The following is a 16,222-nucleotide window of genomic DNA, read 5'->3' as shown; positions in this document are numbered from 1 at the left end:
CGGCCCAGAGCAGATAATGTAATGTTACACAGTCCAACCTAGGAGTTCTACTTCTAGGAATTTGTCCTACAGATATATTTGAAATATACTAAATGAGGTATTTAATTATTCACTGCAATGCCATATGTCACAGCAAAATACCATAAATAACATATATACTGGAATAATACGTAGATGTAAAAAGGAAAGTCTCTCTCCAACACACTGATGTAAGATCTACTAGAGATATTACATAAAGCAAGGCACAAAACTGTAAATATGATGGTATATTTTGTGTAAAAAAAAGAAGTTCAGTTGTTAATGTAAGAATCAAGAAACTCTGGAAAGACATATAGTAAATTAACAGAGGTTATCTGTTGTAGAAATGGGAACTGGGTAGAAGACAGAAAGGACTGGGAAGATTATTTTTCACAGCGTATTTTTTATAATTTTTATTTTTGAACTGTATTAATTTATTACCTATTCACAATTTCAAATATGCAAAATAAATTTTTTAAGAAAAGAAAATCAAACAGCATTGGGAGTACTCCTCTTTTAATACCTGATATGATACTTTCGCCCAGCCAAATGACTGGCCCAGTACCCTGATTTCCAGAACCTGTAGCCATCCATTTCTTTTCGGCTATCACAGAAAGGAGTATAGCCATAAGGAGCACCATCCAAATTGAAATCTCGTAACTCTTTCAGATCCGTTCGTACAATCTGGAGAAAAGAAGATCACAAGTCATTTGTTTTGTTTTGTTTTGTTTTGTTTTGTTTTGGTTTGTTTTAGAGGGAGGGCCAGAAAGGATGGGGGGAGGGAGGCGCAGAGGGAGAGGAAGACAGAGAATCTTAAATAGGCTTCACACCCAGTGCAGAGCCTGACACAGGGCTCCATCTCACGACCCTGAGATCATGACCTGAGCCGAAAACCAAGAGTCAGACACTTAACCGACTGAGCCACGTAGACGACCACAAGTCCTTTGTTAAACAGCCAAGCAGGCAGCAGTTTCCTTAAAATACAGAGTGCCTCACCGAGACATTGCAGAGAGCAGCTCTGAGGTTAATGGCACAGGCTCCAGTGGTAGACCTGGCCTGAGCCCAGATTCTTACACTGATTAGCTGACTGCCTTCGCAAACATATAAGAAGACACTTTGCCTCATGCTTGGCACACAGTATTCTAAGTATTCAAAAAGGTAGAAATAAAACAAATTTACACTACTTAGCCTCTCTGTGACTGAGTTTCCTCAGTCACATGTAAAATGGAGAACTCACAGGATTACATGAATCAATACATGGACAGCTGTGGAAAGATCCCTGACACACAGCAAGTACTCAACAAAGAATAAGTGTGCTTATATCAGAATGCAGAAAGCATGCTTTAGGTCAAGCCAGTTGTGATAGTGAGCCAGATGAGGCAGGTAATTCCAAAGAGGCAGATGAAGCCTCTGGCGGCATGACTTTTGTACATATTACATATCACTACTATTCAGGTGATTACCTCAGGTTTCAGCCAGCTCAGGGTAAGGGGTAAGATTGTAAAGGAAAACTATATTCACACTTTTTGAGTTTGTATGGTCTAAAACCACAGTGTGTTCCTTTTAGGTCAAATCTTGACAGAAGGAAGAATAGCTGAAGAGTTTCAAATTATCAAGGCCAGGCCTATCTATCGACTAGAGCTTCCCCTCTCTTAACCATGTCAGTAACTCCTAGCTTTTGGGTAAATAATTGGAGATAATGGCAAGCACCGTTAAACCTCAATCTTCCAGTTTCTAGTTTGTACGTTACATGAATTAAGTAAGAAACAAAACTGCATACGTGATGTAATCAAAACTGTATAAAAGAGGCATAGAAAAAAAGACGAAAAGGAGATACATCAAATGCAAATTTTAAAAGTGATCACATCTGGCTGTAACTTTCCATATGTTCTAAAAAATGTAACATAAGCATGTATTTTTCTGTAACTAGAAAAACAAAATCATTTAAAAAGGAGAAGGAAGTCTAATGCCTTTAATACAAACTGTTTGTTTTTTTTTTTAAGATTTTATTTATTTATCTGATAGAGAGAGAGAGACAGCGAGAGGGAACACAAGCACGGGGAGCGGGAGAGGGAGAAGTAGGCTTCCCACTGAGCAGGGAGCCTGATGCAGGGCTTAAACCCAAGACCCCGGGATCATGACCTGAGCCGAAGGCAGACGCTTAACGACTGAGCCACCCAGGCGCCCCAATATGAACTGTTTAAATCTGGCTTGTAAGAGCTCACCTGATCAGCATCCACAAACAGGAATTTGTCAACAACTAGTGGGAAGAGCACATCCAAGAAGAGGATCTTGTAACCCCAGATGATGCGCTGTTTCTCAGTCTGTTGATGAAGCCACCGAGGCCATTTGTACTGGACAAGCTCATACTGGAAATTGTATTCATTTGCCATATAAGGTATGAACTCCTGTTTTTGGACATAGGAAACAACAAACGACCATTTACTTTGATGAAGAAAATCAACTCTATAATGTGAGTCAGCCATCATGATTATGGCACAAGCAACACATTTACCATAACAGTGGTCTAATACAGAAATCTGACCCTGACTCACCTGTGACTACATAAAAGAATACAGAATAACTTGCACTGTGCTTTCTAATTAAACCATAATACACATGTTCAGAGAAAGAGAATTTTATTTCATCAAAACAAAAGATACAGATTTTCCTCCAATGTTATCCAAGCTTCAAACAGGTACATAATTTTGTGTTTGGTTTTATAATGACTGTTCCTCCAAAATAATCCAGTCTGGAATGAACATAGAAATATGCAACTAGGGCACCTGGTGGCTTAGCTGGAAGAGCATGAGATTCTTGATCTTGGGGTAGTCAGTTTGAGCCCCACCGCTGGGTGTTGAGATTACTTAAAATAAATAAATAAATAAATATATGCAACTGAAGAAGGGAAACCTAATTAAAAGGAAAATTTTTAAATCATACAAGTAAAACTGAAGCAGTAAAAAGTATAATATACCATACATATCTCCTTAATAAGAATCCTTCCCTTTCTCCTGAGGAACAAACCTTAAATGTGGGAGACAAATAATTCTTCAGGAACCAGAATTTCACAGGAGTCTTGGTATTCTTCAGTACTGATAGCATCATTATACTGTCAAACAAAAGCAAATAATAATCAATAATAATCTTACAATGCTTTTTAATCTCAATGAAATCAAGTAGTCAATCATAAGACTGCTAAATGTTCTTCATGGCAGAGCAAACTGATGGCAAAGAGAGACCCTTAGTAATGGAAAATGGAAAACTGCACTTATTATATAAAGTTATCACTGAATGGGAAAGAAAGAGTATTTCTCACTCATAAAAATACACCTCATACAGGCAAATGTTTTAATCATGTTTCATCTTTAAATGAACTGCTTCATGAACTGCTATCTTAATTATGGTACAAATGAATAATGAAGGTTGTGGTTAAATACTACAGGACTCTGAAAAGAAAACCTATAAGGCCACAGCAGCTCTGTGTGGCTACACTGCCCCCCACAGCCTCGACTGAAGACCCTGCCAGGGAGGAGAGCAGGGAGAGGTCAGGGGATAGGAAATGGCTACAGCATCAGGATATCCTACTTTGAAAACAGAAAAAAACAAACTGAGTCAAGGAATTTAATTAAATTGATTTATTACCAACAATTGACATTAACTATTTTAGGTCAGTTATTTCTTGGAAATGGGAGGCTGAACCTGAGCAAAATGACGTTTAATTATTTGCCATCCTAGATTTGTCATGGAAAATTAAAAGTAAAATGAACCCTGGCATTAGGAAAGTCACTCTCAAGCAAAGGATCATATTCACAGCCAAGCCTTCCCCTGGGGACCACTGCATCAACCAGCCCAAGGCTGTGGCCTTCTCCTTGGCCCTGGGTGTGTGACCTCAGGCACGTTCCTTCACCCTCTGAATCTGTCTATAAAACAGAGGTGTTCTTCTATAAGAACTAAGATCACTCCTGGCTCTAAATTCCTACGAATCTTGGAAGGCAGGTCCATAGCCCTATTCCACTTCTATTCTCTGTGTTAACCTCCTAATTTCTGGTTTAAGCAATGTTTGGTGGCCAATTAAACACCACTAGTTATAATGCACATGCAGTGGTATTAAAGGTTTATAGCCTTGGGGCGCCTGGGTGGCACAGCGGTTAAGCGTCTGCCTTCGGCTCAGGGCGTGATCCCGGCGTTATGGGATCGAGCCCCACATCAGGCTCCTCCGCTATGAGCCTGCTTCTTCCTCTCTCGCTCCCCCTGCTTGTGTTCCCTCTCTCACTGGCTGTCTCTATCTCTGTTGAATAAATAAATAAAATCTTTAAAAAAAAATAAAATAAAATAAAGGTTTATAGCCTTGTAATATCCACACAGATGCATTTATGATACAGCTAGACTTTATGAGATTGGCAGATCAAAACAAATACAATTATATATTCATAATCCTCAGACTGCTTCAGATACACAGAAGCCTAATAGACAGAATCCCCTAAAACATTCACTCTCTAAATAAGAATACTGTGACAAACTCATTTGTATATACTGAAATAATCAACATGACTAACCGAAGAAATCTTTCATAGAGATGACCAGATGCCACAGAGAAAATATTAATTATGTCATCTTTATCTTGTTTCACGTCTTCAGTCTTCTGTCCTCCTGTAAAGCCCCTATAATAATTAAGATAAAAACAAGAACACTTGAAATGCTGGTACAGACACACAGCCCTTTAAGGAGAGAGCTACAGAGATGGTGTTTCCCATTCCCATTCCTTCCCTACGGGGTGATGCAGGAGGAGCCGGTGAAGCATCCACTGGCACCGAGAGGGCACAAGGCAACCAAGCCACCACAGGAAAAGAGAAGGATGCTGCCTGCAGGGTACCACATAGCTTCTGGAATAGACTGAACACAGGCTATTCCACAGAATATGATCTGCTCAATGGCAAGTAAACTGAACTCTCCAAAAGGCAGGCACAACCCAATGAGAGTCAAGAAGTAACCTCCCCACAAGGGGACATTAACCTCCTTCACTTAGTCAATGGAAAACACTCATCTACGCTAAATAGAAGTACAAGATTTGGTGGCAGAGTGCAGACTCTGAAAGGCCCAGATAGGATTCTTATACTCAAAAGAAAGGAGGGATGGTGCTTATATCTCAGTTTTTCCATAAGAGATACTATTTTTTTTAATGATGCCAATTTACCATTTGAAGGAGTCCCAAAATCCAGATTCATTCTCATTAGTTCCATCACTCAGCAAGTCTTCATTCACCATATCTGCTTTCTTCTGAACCTGTAACCACATGCGAGGAGTGCTGTCAACAATAGGGAACGAATTCTCCCACAAGTACAACAACCCACCTAGAGTCTAGACGAGTTCAATACAACGATCTTCAACATATCACATTAAAACTTCAGGTGATGAGACAGCAACCTCCCTTAATTAGATAACAACTATTTTTACTTTGAAAATGGTCAAAGAACCTCAAATTCAACTGTGTAGGAAACAGAGTCTAAACAAAACTAGAAACCTAATCCACCAAGCTGACAGCTGGTTTTCCCGGGGTGGAGTGCAACCCACATGAGCGCTGTCAGGAAGAAGTCACTTCATATCACAGCCTGTTTTTAGGATTTACTAGGATAAAGACAACTTGAATCTTCTCACCAGCACAGGGACCAGTTTTCTGCTCAACCATGTGTGGTCTGCTCTGTTATTTACTGTGCGTAATGATTATTTATTCCATAATACCTTTTAATTTAAGGCACTAAGAACGTAAAATTCTGAGAAGTGAAAAGAAATGAAATAGGGCTATCAATTATTATTGTTGTTGAAATTTTCACTGACATTCTTCCCAATTTTCTAAGAAGAGTCATCAATAATAATGTGAACTATGGCTATGTAAGCAAAACAGTATCTGTGAAAACACTTTATGTAAAATGAGACTTGTCTTGCTCACTGAGATTACCCAAAAGGTGCAATCTCTCAGTTGAAAAAAGCCAAAAATGTGTATTTACAAAAGACATCTCACATTTAAAGAAGTATTCCGGGCCCCTGGGTGGCTCAGCGGGCTAAACGTCTGACTCATGATTTTGCCTCAGGTCATAATCTCAGGGTCAAGAACGAACCCTGCATCGGTCTCTGCACTGGGTGTGGAGCCTGCTTAGGATTCTCTCTTTCTCTTTCTCTCTCCCTCCTTAGTCTCCCCCCAACCCTGCCCTGCATGATCTCTCTCTCAGGGAGAAAAAAAAAAAAAAGGCATTCCAATAAACACTAAAATACCAAAGGTGAATTAAAGTCTTAAGCTGGTTTTTCTTCCCCTCAGCTTTACTGAGATATAATTACTGACAAACAACATTATATAAATTGAAGGTGTACAATGTGATGATTTGATATGCATATATATTGTAAAATGATGACCACAGTGACAGCATTATCAGTTAACACACCCACCTATTTCTAGATAAGAGCTACTGAATGCCAGAATACTGCTATTTTTACCCACCGTAAAGAGTAGCTGCCTTAAGTATTACCAAACTCACCTTCACTTTAATAATTTTGCTCTTGAAGTTGTTGAGGACAACAACCACCTCATCAGCATCAGGAGGAGAATCTGTGCCATCGTGGCTTAGAGAGAAAAGAAAGGGAAAGAATAAGACAGGCATTACAAATCACAATTCTCAAAATGCAGTAAGTGGTCTAACATCAATCTGCCATATTGTCCATCATCTTTATCACAAAGGAGTTTTCCAGAACAAATTATTTTCTTGCAACCTGCAGGAAGTCCCTTCAAGCTACACAGAAGCATTTGTCGGAATCTTTATCCTTCAAACATTGAACATTCCAATCAGTCACAACCCAAACTTCCTTCTTGAGTCTCCTCTTTACCTTTCACAGAGTAAGAGGCTCCCAGTGCTGGCAAGCGCATGATGCGCACCCGTATTCACAAAGCCTGAGCCAAGTTCAGCACCAGCAATAAAGGACTGCCCAAGGGCATGAGCCACTCTGCACCACCACCAGAAACACATCACGGCTACTCTTTCAATGGGCAAGTAACAAAGCACGGCTCTACTTCAGAGTTCTGTAAAGGCATCTATTCTATCCTTCTACCTGGAGGCACACAATCAGCCAACTCTAGGCCCTGTACTCAATCTGGTGCCCGTATTCTGGAGAAACAACTATAACAAGCTCTATTTGCAGGGATGTCTGAGGCAGAACAGGAAACATTTAAAGTTAAAAATAAGATATCCCCAATCAGCTATTACAGGCACCAATTTTCAAGGTGTTAAGTGCAGAAAGCCATGATAAAATATTAATTCATTGCATTCACTATCATCAGCAGAGAGCGGAGTTCTCAGGCAAGGTAAGATTCTGATGGGGGAGCATAAAACACTACAGAGTCTGGGGATATCCAAGATGAAGGGCACCCTAGAAAGTAGGAAGAGAGGAGGACTCCACACTCCTAGGGAAGGGGGAAGAGCAGCCAGGGAAAGGGCACACGGCAGGGACAGGGTTTAGAAGAAGAACAAGGAAACTTCTTAAGATGGGATTAAATTTTGCAAAACTGTATTTACTAAAACATTATTTGGAAGAAAACCTAGCATTTACAATGAATATGTTATTATAACACGGCTTGAAGAACCCACACTGCTCTACAGACCCTATAGAACTAAGATGACACAAGAGGGTGTTCTAAATACACTATAATGGAAATCACTCCCTAAAAATTGACATGAACTTCACATAGCTTAAAACTAATTTAAATTGTGTTAAACAGAATTCAGATTATACCTTTTAAAAGGCGTATAATTTTTTTATTTCCCCTTTTAACTCTTTTTTTTTATCTTCAATTAGTCAACATATACTACATCATTAGTTTTTGATGTAGTGTTCAACGATTCATTAGCTGCATATAACACCCAGTGCTTATCACCACATGTGCCCTCCTTAATACCCATCACCCGGTTACCCCATCCCCCCGACCCCCTCCCTTCTGTAACCCTCAGTTTGTTTCCCGGAATCCAGAGTCTCTCATGGTTGGTCTCCCTCTCTGATTTCTTCCGATTCAGTTTTCCCTCCCTTCCCCTATGGTCCTCCACGCTATTCCTTATGTTCCACATATGAGTGAAACCATGCTCATGGATTGGAAGAATAAACACTGTTAAAATGTCTATGCGGCCCAGAGCAACCTACATTTTCAATGCAATCCCTATCAAAATACCAACGACATTTTTCACAGAGCTGGAACAAACACTCGTAAAATTTGTATGGAACCAGAAAAGACCCTGAATCGCCAGGGGAATGATGAAAAAAGAAAACCAAAACTGGGGGCATCACAATACCTGACTTCAAGCTATATTACAAAGTTATGATCATCAAGACAGCATGGTATTGGCACAAAAACAGACACAAAGATCAATGGAACAGAACAGAGATCCCAGAAATGGACCTTCAACTCTATGGTAAACAAATCTTCGACAAAACAGGAAAGAATATATCCAATGGAAAAAAGTCTCTTCAATAAATGGTGCTGGGAAAATTGGGCAGTCACATGCAGAAGAATGAAACTGGACCAGTCTCTTACACCATACACAAAGATAAACTCAAAATGGCAGTATAATTTTTTTTGAACTAATAGGCAGCCATAGCAAACGTGAAGGCAAAAACCTGGTGACTGACGAAATGCTCTGGAAGTACTTCCATACTACCTACCACAGACCAAGAAACTCAGTGCTAGCCCCAAGATTTCATGGCCAAAGCTTACACCTACTGTGTATCTGCAATTCACCTAGAGTCAAGAAATACACTGTCTAGGTAGAAAAGTTTGACTATTATTCATTTCTTTTCTCCTTTCTTGAAATGACTCAATTTCTCATTTGCCTATGGTTTTCATCAAACTGAGAGAATGATCTGATTCTAAGATGCTGTTAGCACAAAGAGTGAAACTTGACTATACTTACTAGTATTTATAACACTTATTACCCAATCATACCCTGACAATTCTTCCATACTCAATTTCCTGGAAAAGCATTGTTTCATCACACATAAATTAAATCCTTATTCCCTGGCTAACTGCCAGTGTAGTACTCAATTCAAGCTGATTCCCTGTAAAATGTTCTGGAAAAAAAGCACCTACACATCACTTAATCCTACCTGTAGATTCTATAAATATCTTCAGACCGACCCTTCCTTAGTCTGAGAATCCAAGCTCCTGGGTTGGCTTTTAACTGAAAGTAGCCCTAAGGCAAGAAGAAAGGCAAATTTTAGTTCTCTTTGAAACATCAAAATGCTGTTTCTGAGGAGCAGTTATTTCCTCTTCTGAAATATCACTCATATTTTAAATAAGACAGTCATAATTTCAGCGCAATGCTTTTTACAAAAAGAAATCTACCCATTAGAAACACTAGCAAAATACAGGCCAGTGAAGCCAAGAAAGGGGCCCTTGATCTGTAAGTGAGTGAAGGATCAATGTGTCAAGTGTGAAAAAGCTACAAACCTCCAAAGCCAAGAAAAATGCCGTCAGCTCTGAAGCAATACATTTGCAGGGGCCAATTTGATCAGAACAGAATATTCAGAATATTCTAGCATTTTTTTAGGCTAACATGTAATTCCAATCTGTAAGTTTAACTTATGATTTGTATATTGACCAAATTCAGTCAATCATGAATTTTAATCTCACTCATGTTCAGAATGCAAACTGCTTCATCATAAACTACAGTGCCCAAATTAACATGACTCAATGCCGCTACCTGATGTACTGATTATTTACCAGATTGGCCATAACAATGGTATCCACAATGACTGGGTTGGCCGAAGTTCCTAATGTAAACTGCAATCCTCGTGGGGGCTGGCCTGTGGTGATGTCATAGCAGTGACCTTCGAGTAAGAGGTACTCCAGCTCATACTCAGCAGCCACCACACTATCCACCTGCAACAGCAGAATTAAATAACTTGAAAATTACTCAGCAATAAAAAGAAACAAACTCTTGAGACATGCAACAACATAGACTTCAAATGCACTATACAAAGTGAACAAAGCCAGACATAAAGGGCTGCATACTGTACATCATATTTCTAAGAAATTTAAGAAAAGGCAAAACTATAGTGACAGAAAGGGGAGGGGACTGACTGCAAAGGGGCACAAGAGAACTTTCTGGGGTGACAGAAATGCTCTGTATCTTGATTGTGCAAGGAAGTTTTGTACAGATGTACAGATGAGAGGAAAAGGCTATCATCTAGGAAGTAGTATTGGGAAAACCATGTAAAACACACTGCCAAAAGAATGCACCGATCTAAAAGCTAAAGAATAAAGAAGATAACAAAAAAACAATGAGAAACAGCAGAGAGAAACATAAGTTCCTCTCAGCCTACAGGATATAGCTGAAAATACTACTGCTGCTCTAAATGCAAATATCCACAATGTATCTGATGGTTCCATAATGGCAAAAAACCATTCATGTTCTGCATCAACAGCCTAAATTATTACTGATTCCTTGTAGAAAATACGATATAATTGCAAGGTGTTGGGGCAGCTAGGCTTTAGTAAATTAAAGGGTTTTATCCCAGGCTGGTTCGCACTTGGCTCTGTAATCCTATCTAATGCTAATAACACACTATTTGGAGCTTAATATGTTACTGCAACACTAAATTCCAAAAGCCTAACAATGGAAACTCAGGGCTAACCTCCACACGCTCACCAAGTCCCAGGCTCTATGTTTTCAGCAGATACAAAGAAAGCTGAGAAAGCCTAGGAAAGAGCAGCAAAAACTCTAAGAACATGGAAGAAAGCTGCTCTGCGTCTGTTCTGTGCCTCCTTACGCTGCTCTTTAGTGCTTTCTGTGGCCACCTTACAATCTCCACAGCAAAAGTTGGTTCTTCAAGGGCAAAGACAGCATTTTCTGTTTGTTAACAAACATGGTGGACAGGTTTGAGGTGAGGAATAAGGCAAGTGTGTACACACACTCTTCCCTAACTTAACACCTAAAGGATTCTTCTTTACCCTAATGAAAAGGAGGCTGAGAAGTCCTTTAATAACCATCTTCAAGTTCCTGGTCTCCCAATTCCCAAGAAGAACCAGGAAACAGGCTTCAATTGTAGGAAGAATATGTAGGAAAGACACAGAGACAGTTGTTTTAGAAAGGAAGGAGGTTCTGAGATGTTGTAAGCTCCTTGTAAGTAAAGACCATATGTTTTAATTCTTTTGTTAATATACTCCGAGCTAGGTACAGAGTGAGGGCTGTGAAGACACATCAGAAAAAACTGCACTTGTGAGCTCTCAATCTTTGAAAATGGACTGGGGGACAGGACCACTTACCTTAGATACTACAAACAGCTATATGAACATAAGGAAATAAAGAACAGAAAAACAGAGAAAAATCAACGAAGCCAAAAGCTGATTCTTCGAAAATACCAACAAACTGATAAACTTTTAGTTAGAATGACCACAAAAAAAAGACAGAAGAGCCAACTCACTGAGGTCAGCAAGGGAAAAGGAAATATCACTCCAAAACTAAATTTAAAAGACTGTAAGAAAATGCTATGACTGACTATAGGCCAACAAATTGTAATCTAGATAAAATGGATAAATTCCTGAGACACAAACTCCAGAAAATGACTTAAGATGAGATAGAAAATCCAAACAAATCCATAACAAGAGACTGAATTGGTAATTTAAAAATTTCCCAATTAGGCAAGAAAATTAAATAAAAGACATCCAGTTTGGAAAGAAAGAAATAAAACTACCTCTATTTGCAGATGACATCATCTTTTACAGGCCTGTATACTAAGACCTATAAAACATTGTTGAAAGAAATTAAAGACCCAAATAAATGGAAAGACATCCCATAGTCATGGGTCAGAACACTTAGTAAGATGGCAATACTCTTCAGATTGATTTAGGGATTTAATGTAATCTCTATCAAAATCCCAGCAGCCTTTTCTACAGATATTAACAAGCTGATTCCAAAATGCAAACTTCGCCAAAATGGCCAAAACTACCTTGAAATGTAAGAATAAAATTAGAAAACTAACTTACCAATTTCAAAACTGACAACAAAGCTACAGTTAAGACAAGTGTGGCCTAAGGATAGACACACAGATCAAGGGAAGAGATCTGACAGTCTAGAATTAAATTCATCCAGGGCTAAGAGACCTTTGACAAAGGTACCAAGACCATACAGTTGGGAAAGAACCATTTCAACAAATGGTGCTGTGACAAATGGATATTCACATGCAAATAAATCTGTAACCCTACCTCACACAAAAAGTAACTAAAAATGAATAAAAGACCTAAATGTAAGAGTTTAAAACTTTGAAAGTCCTATAAGAAAATATAGGAATAAATCTTCGTGACCTGGGATTAAACACTGATTTCTCTCAGGTATATTACCAAAAGCACAAGCAACGAAAGAAAAAAACAGATTTCATCGAGATTAGAAACACTTGTGCTTTGAAGGACATTATCCAGAAAGTGAAAGACAACTAACAGAATGAAAGAAATTATTGACCAATCAAATATTTGATAACAGACTTTTATCTAGAATATACAAAGAACTCTTACAATTCCAAAATAAAAAACAGGCAAATTTTTTAATAGGCAAAGGATTTGAACAGACATTTCTCCCCAAAGATGATATACAAATAGCCAATAAACACATGAAAAAATGCTGAACATCATGGGTAGGAACGGAAAATGGTGCAGTCGCCCTGGAAAACAGTTTGGCAATCCCTCAGGTGATTAAACACAGAATTCCTGTATGATCCACCAATTCCAAGAGAAATAAAAGCACATCTATAAAAACTTGGACATGAATGTTCACAGCAGCATTTATAATAGTCAAAAAGTAGAAACAACCCAAATATCTATCAATGAATGGATAAACAGAATGTGGTATTTCCATACAATAAAATATTTTCTGGCAATAAAAAAAGAATTAAATGCTAATACATGCTACAACATGGATGAACCTTAAAAATAATCACTGAAGTGAAAGAAGCCAGTCACAAAAATATATGATTCTCTTTAGATCAAACGTCAGAACAAGCAAATCCACAGAGACAGAATATAGATTAGTGGTTGCCAGGGGGTCATGGGGAGTGACTGCTAATGGGTATGGACTTTTTCTATCTAGTGGTGACGGCTACACAATTCTGTGAATATACTAAAACTACTTAACTGTATACTTTAAAAGGGTAAACTTTATGGTATGTGAAACAGATCTCAATGAAGCTGTTATTTTTTAAAAATACAATTATACATGAACACAGACATCTCAGAGGCCTGTCTAGACTGTGATCCAGTCTGTTCAGTCAGAAACTACAACCACTCCATTTTAAACAGGTTTTACACAAGATTACATACGTAGAAGTAATGATATTCTTACCTCTTCTAAATAAATATTATCAAGATCATATGGCGTTCTGACAGACTCCACCATCCAACTCTCAGGTGTGTTCAAATTCAGGGTGAACAGAGGAGACTGTGGCATATCCAAAAATTTTGCTATTGGACCCTTAGCAAAGCTATTGTCTGGAGTGAAAGAAATCTCTGGCTCTAAGACATAACGGTAAAAGCTGAAATTTAAAAAAAATAAAATAAAAAGTGAGTCTTTTTAATATACCCACAGTCCTTAAGTTCACAGGCATCCACACTGGTAACTAGTTGCTTTAAAATAAAACAAACTAGATTTGGAAGGGTAACCTCCCAGATTGGGAAAAGTGTTTCCAAAACCATCTCTTGACCTGTGGTTGTTGCAGATGCAAGAGAAGAGCAGGAGGGACAGAACTGAGAGGAGAGGTCACTCTTTCTGGTACTGCTAAGGATGGCTGTTGTTGGAGTCACAAGATTTCCTGAGCACATGCCTTCCTTCAGGGAGAAAAAGTTATTTTTCTCTTAAACACAAAGTCCTAAATGATGGCAGTTCTCAGGTGAGCCCTGAAAACACTATACATAGTCGTTTAAACATTTCTCCTACTCAAGGACAATGCAGAAGCTGAGAACTGTTTCAAACACTATTTGAATTCACTTAGAATCTAACTTATAAAACACGGCACATTATTTTTATCAGAATTTTCCCACAGACCCAGCAGATGTTACCCTATTACTACTGACTGCTTTTTATTTAACTTTCTTCATGAAATGACCATTCCAAGGTTCAGACGACATACAGCTAAGCCTGCAAGCCTGCCCTCCTTCTCAAGATAACGCAAAGGAGGGGCGCCTGGGTGGCTCAGTCGTGTTAAGCGTCTGCCTTCGGTCAGGTCATGATCCCAGAGTTGTGGGATCGAGCCCGCATCGGGCTCCCTGCTCCACGGGAAGCCTGCTTCTCCCTCTCACACTCCTCCTACTTGTGTTCCCTCTCTAGCTGCCTCTCTGTCAAATAAATAAATAAAATCTTAAATTAAAAAAAAAGATAATGCAAATGAGCCTCAGTAAGCTTCCTCTGACAAATATACTCCAACTTGAAATAACTGCTCCACTTTTAAGATAAAAAGGGCAGACAAGTTTCTTTCTGTACTACAGCACTTTTTTTTAAACTAACTAGGTAAATTTAATAGCTATATTGATCCAAATGCTCTAAAATTAAAGAACTATGTAATTCCAAGGGAGGGAAGGGACAGAGGGGGAGGGAAGAAGGAAGGCAGGCAGGCAGGTCCAAGTAACTTGAGTTAATGCCACGTAAATGCTTCCATACCCACACTAAGTTCTTAGAACTTCTGATTAGAGCAGAAATTTAGCAAAACTGAACATTCAGTAAATGACCTTTTCAAACATGAAGTCCACCTATAAACCCACTTGATCCTTAACATTCAATACCAGCATTCAGATTTAGTACCACGTTTTTGATTGATTTCTTAAACAGCTTATTTTACCTTTTTAAAGGCATGTCAGAAAGTTTAGATTGGCAGTTCATAAACACTCTTAGATTCATGTTGATCAGCTGGGTTAAAACCTAAAAGAGCAAACCAGAGACAAAACATAAAATTTTCCTATAGAGAAAGTAATATCTGAGACAAAATATTTACATTTTCTCTTCAGAAACTTATCACTTCGACACTGAGTTGAAAGAACATCTCTGACTTCTCAAGAAAGACAGAAAGATAATAGAAGCCATAAAATCTGCACAGAGAAATTTCTGGAAATCCCAACTCTGGCACACAATCTAAATCACACACACACATTACTTGGAAAAAACATGGCAAGTGGGCTATTGCAAATCACTGCTCGCCCTTGTGTGGTAAAGCAACTGATGGATAATAGAGAACTGTCTACACAAGGAAAATATTAAAGGTTCATCAGTGCAGTTTACATACAATAATAGAAAAAAAGCGCATATATATATATGCATATATATATATACACACATACACACACCCACAAAAATCTTAGCTGATTATACATGAATAAAACGTCACCTTAAAAAAGAAATACAACTCAAAAAAAATGTTAAGGAAACTGTCTTTTTGGCAAAGCTCTTAAATTTTCCTAAAATTGTAATATCTTATACAAATCTACAAGACATGCTACAATTTAAAAAATGCTAGTATTAGAAAAAGAAAATAGTAAAGCAAAATTATTTTACCTTTTTAACTCTCATTCATTATAAATCAAAATATGGCATAAATCAATTTAATTAAAACATATCTTGCTCTAAATAGGACATTTTAAAAAATTACATGAGGAAACCAACCAAACTTGTACCAACTTTCTAAGGTTGTGAGGCTGTTTCCAGAGCCATTACCAATATATGAAGACATTTGCTCTGCCAAGATGCTCTGTAGCATTTTTCAAAGCCCTTTGAAGATAACGAGGGGAACAATGACACTCTCAGAGAGTCACAGGGCCTGTGACCACTTCAGATAAAGAGACGCAACTGCCTCTTAGGCCATGCCTACCAAGAGCAATGGGGCAAGTCTCTGTGCTTCTCTGGTGACAGGGTCAATGACAGCCACGACATCAAAGTACGTCTCCCCTTCCTTTGGCCTCATTTTAATTGCACTACAGAGATCAAAAGACAAAACATTAATCTGGTGGAAAATAGGAAACAAGCTAACCATTTTTTAAGACCAACATAACCTATCAGCTTTCTCAGCATTTCCAAAAACACTTCAGATCTAGAACAACAAGGCTGGCTACACAGCGGTTAACCATGTAATTATGTTTACCTCAAAGTTTGCAAAACCTGCTAACGACTCAAGTTCACTCAAAATGAAC

General features: G+C 38.4%; 1 protein-coding gene across 2 annotated transcripts in view; it reads right to left on the bottom strand.

The window, feature by feature from the left end:
* Positions 1 to 16,222, bottom strand: part of UGGT1 (UDP-glucose glycoprotein glucosyltransferase 1) — a 131,469-nt gene that overhangs the window by 15,911 nt on the left and 99,336 nt on the right. For both annotated transcript variants that reach the window (XM_040619470.1, XM_040619480.1), the window contains 11 exons: positions 15,904 to 16,006; positions 14,881 to 14,960; positions 13,392 to 13,581; positions 9,779 to 9,937; positions 9,163 to 9,248; positions 6,552 to 6,636; positions 5,216 to 5,304; positions 4,578 to 4,682; positions 3,046 to 3,130; positions 2,244 to 2,426; positions 542 to 702 (listed from right to left, as the gene is read on the bottom strand). In XM_040619470.1, coding sequence (XP_040475404.1) covers positions 542 to 702; positions 2,244 to 2,426; positions 3,046 to 3,130; positions 4,578 to 4,682; positions 5,216 to 5,304; positions 6,552 to 6,636; positions 9,163 to 9,248; positions 9,779 to 9,937; positions 13,392 to 13,581; positions 14,881 to 14,960; positions 15,904 to 16,006 — 1,326 coding nt within the window. The remainder of the gene's footprint in view (positions 1 to 541; positions 703 to 2,243; positions 2,427 to 3,045; positions 3,131 to 4,577; positions 4,683 to 5,215; positions 5,305 to 6,551; positions 6,637 to 9,162; positions 9,249 to 9,778; positions 9,938 to 13,391; positions 13,582 to 14,880; positions 14,961 to 15,903; positions 16,007 to 16,222) is intronic.

This window comes from Ursus maritimus, unplaced genomic scaffold, assembly GCF_017311325.1.
Source record: "Ursus maritimus isolate PB19 unplaced genomic scaffold, ASM1731132v1 scaffold_1, whole genome shotgun sequence".
Taxonomy (NCBI): Eukaryota; Metazoa; Chordata; class Mammalia; order Carnivora; family Ursidae; genus Ursus; species Ursus maritimus.
This window is presented reverse-complemented; position numbering and strand designations above follow the sequence as displayed.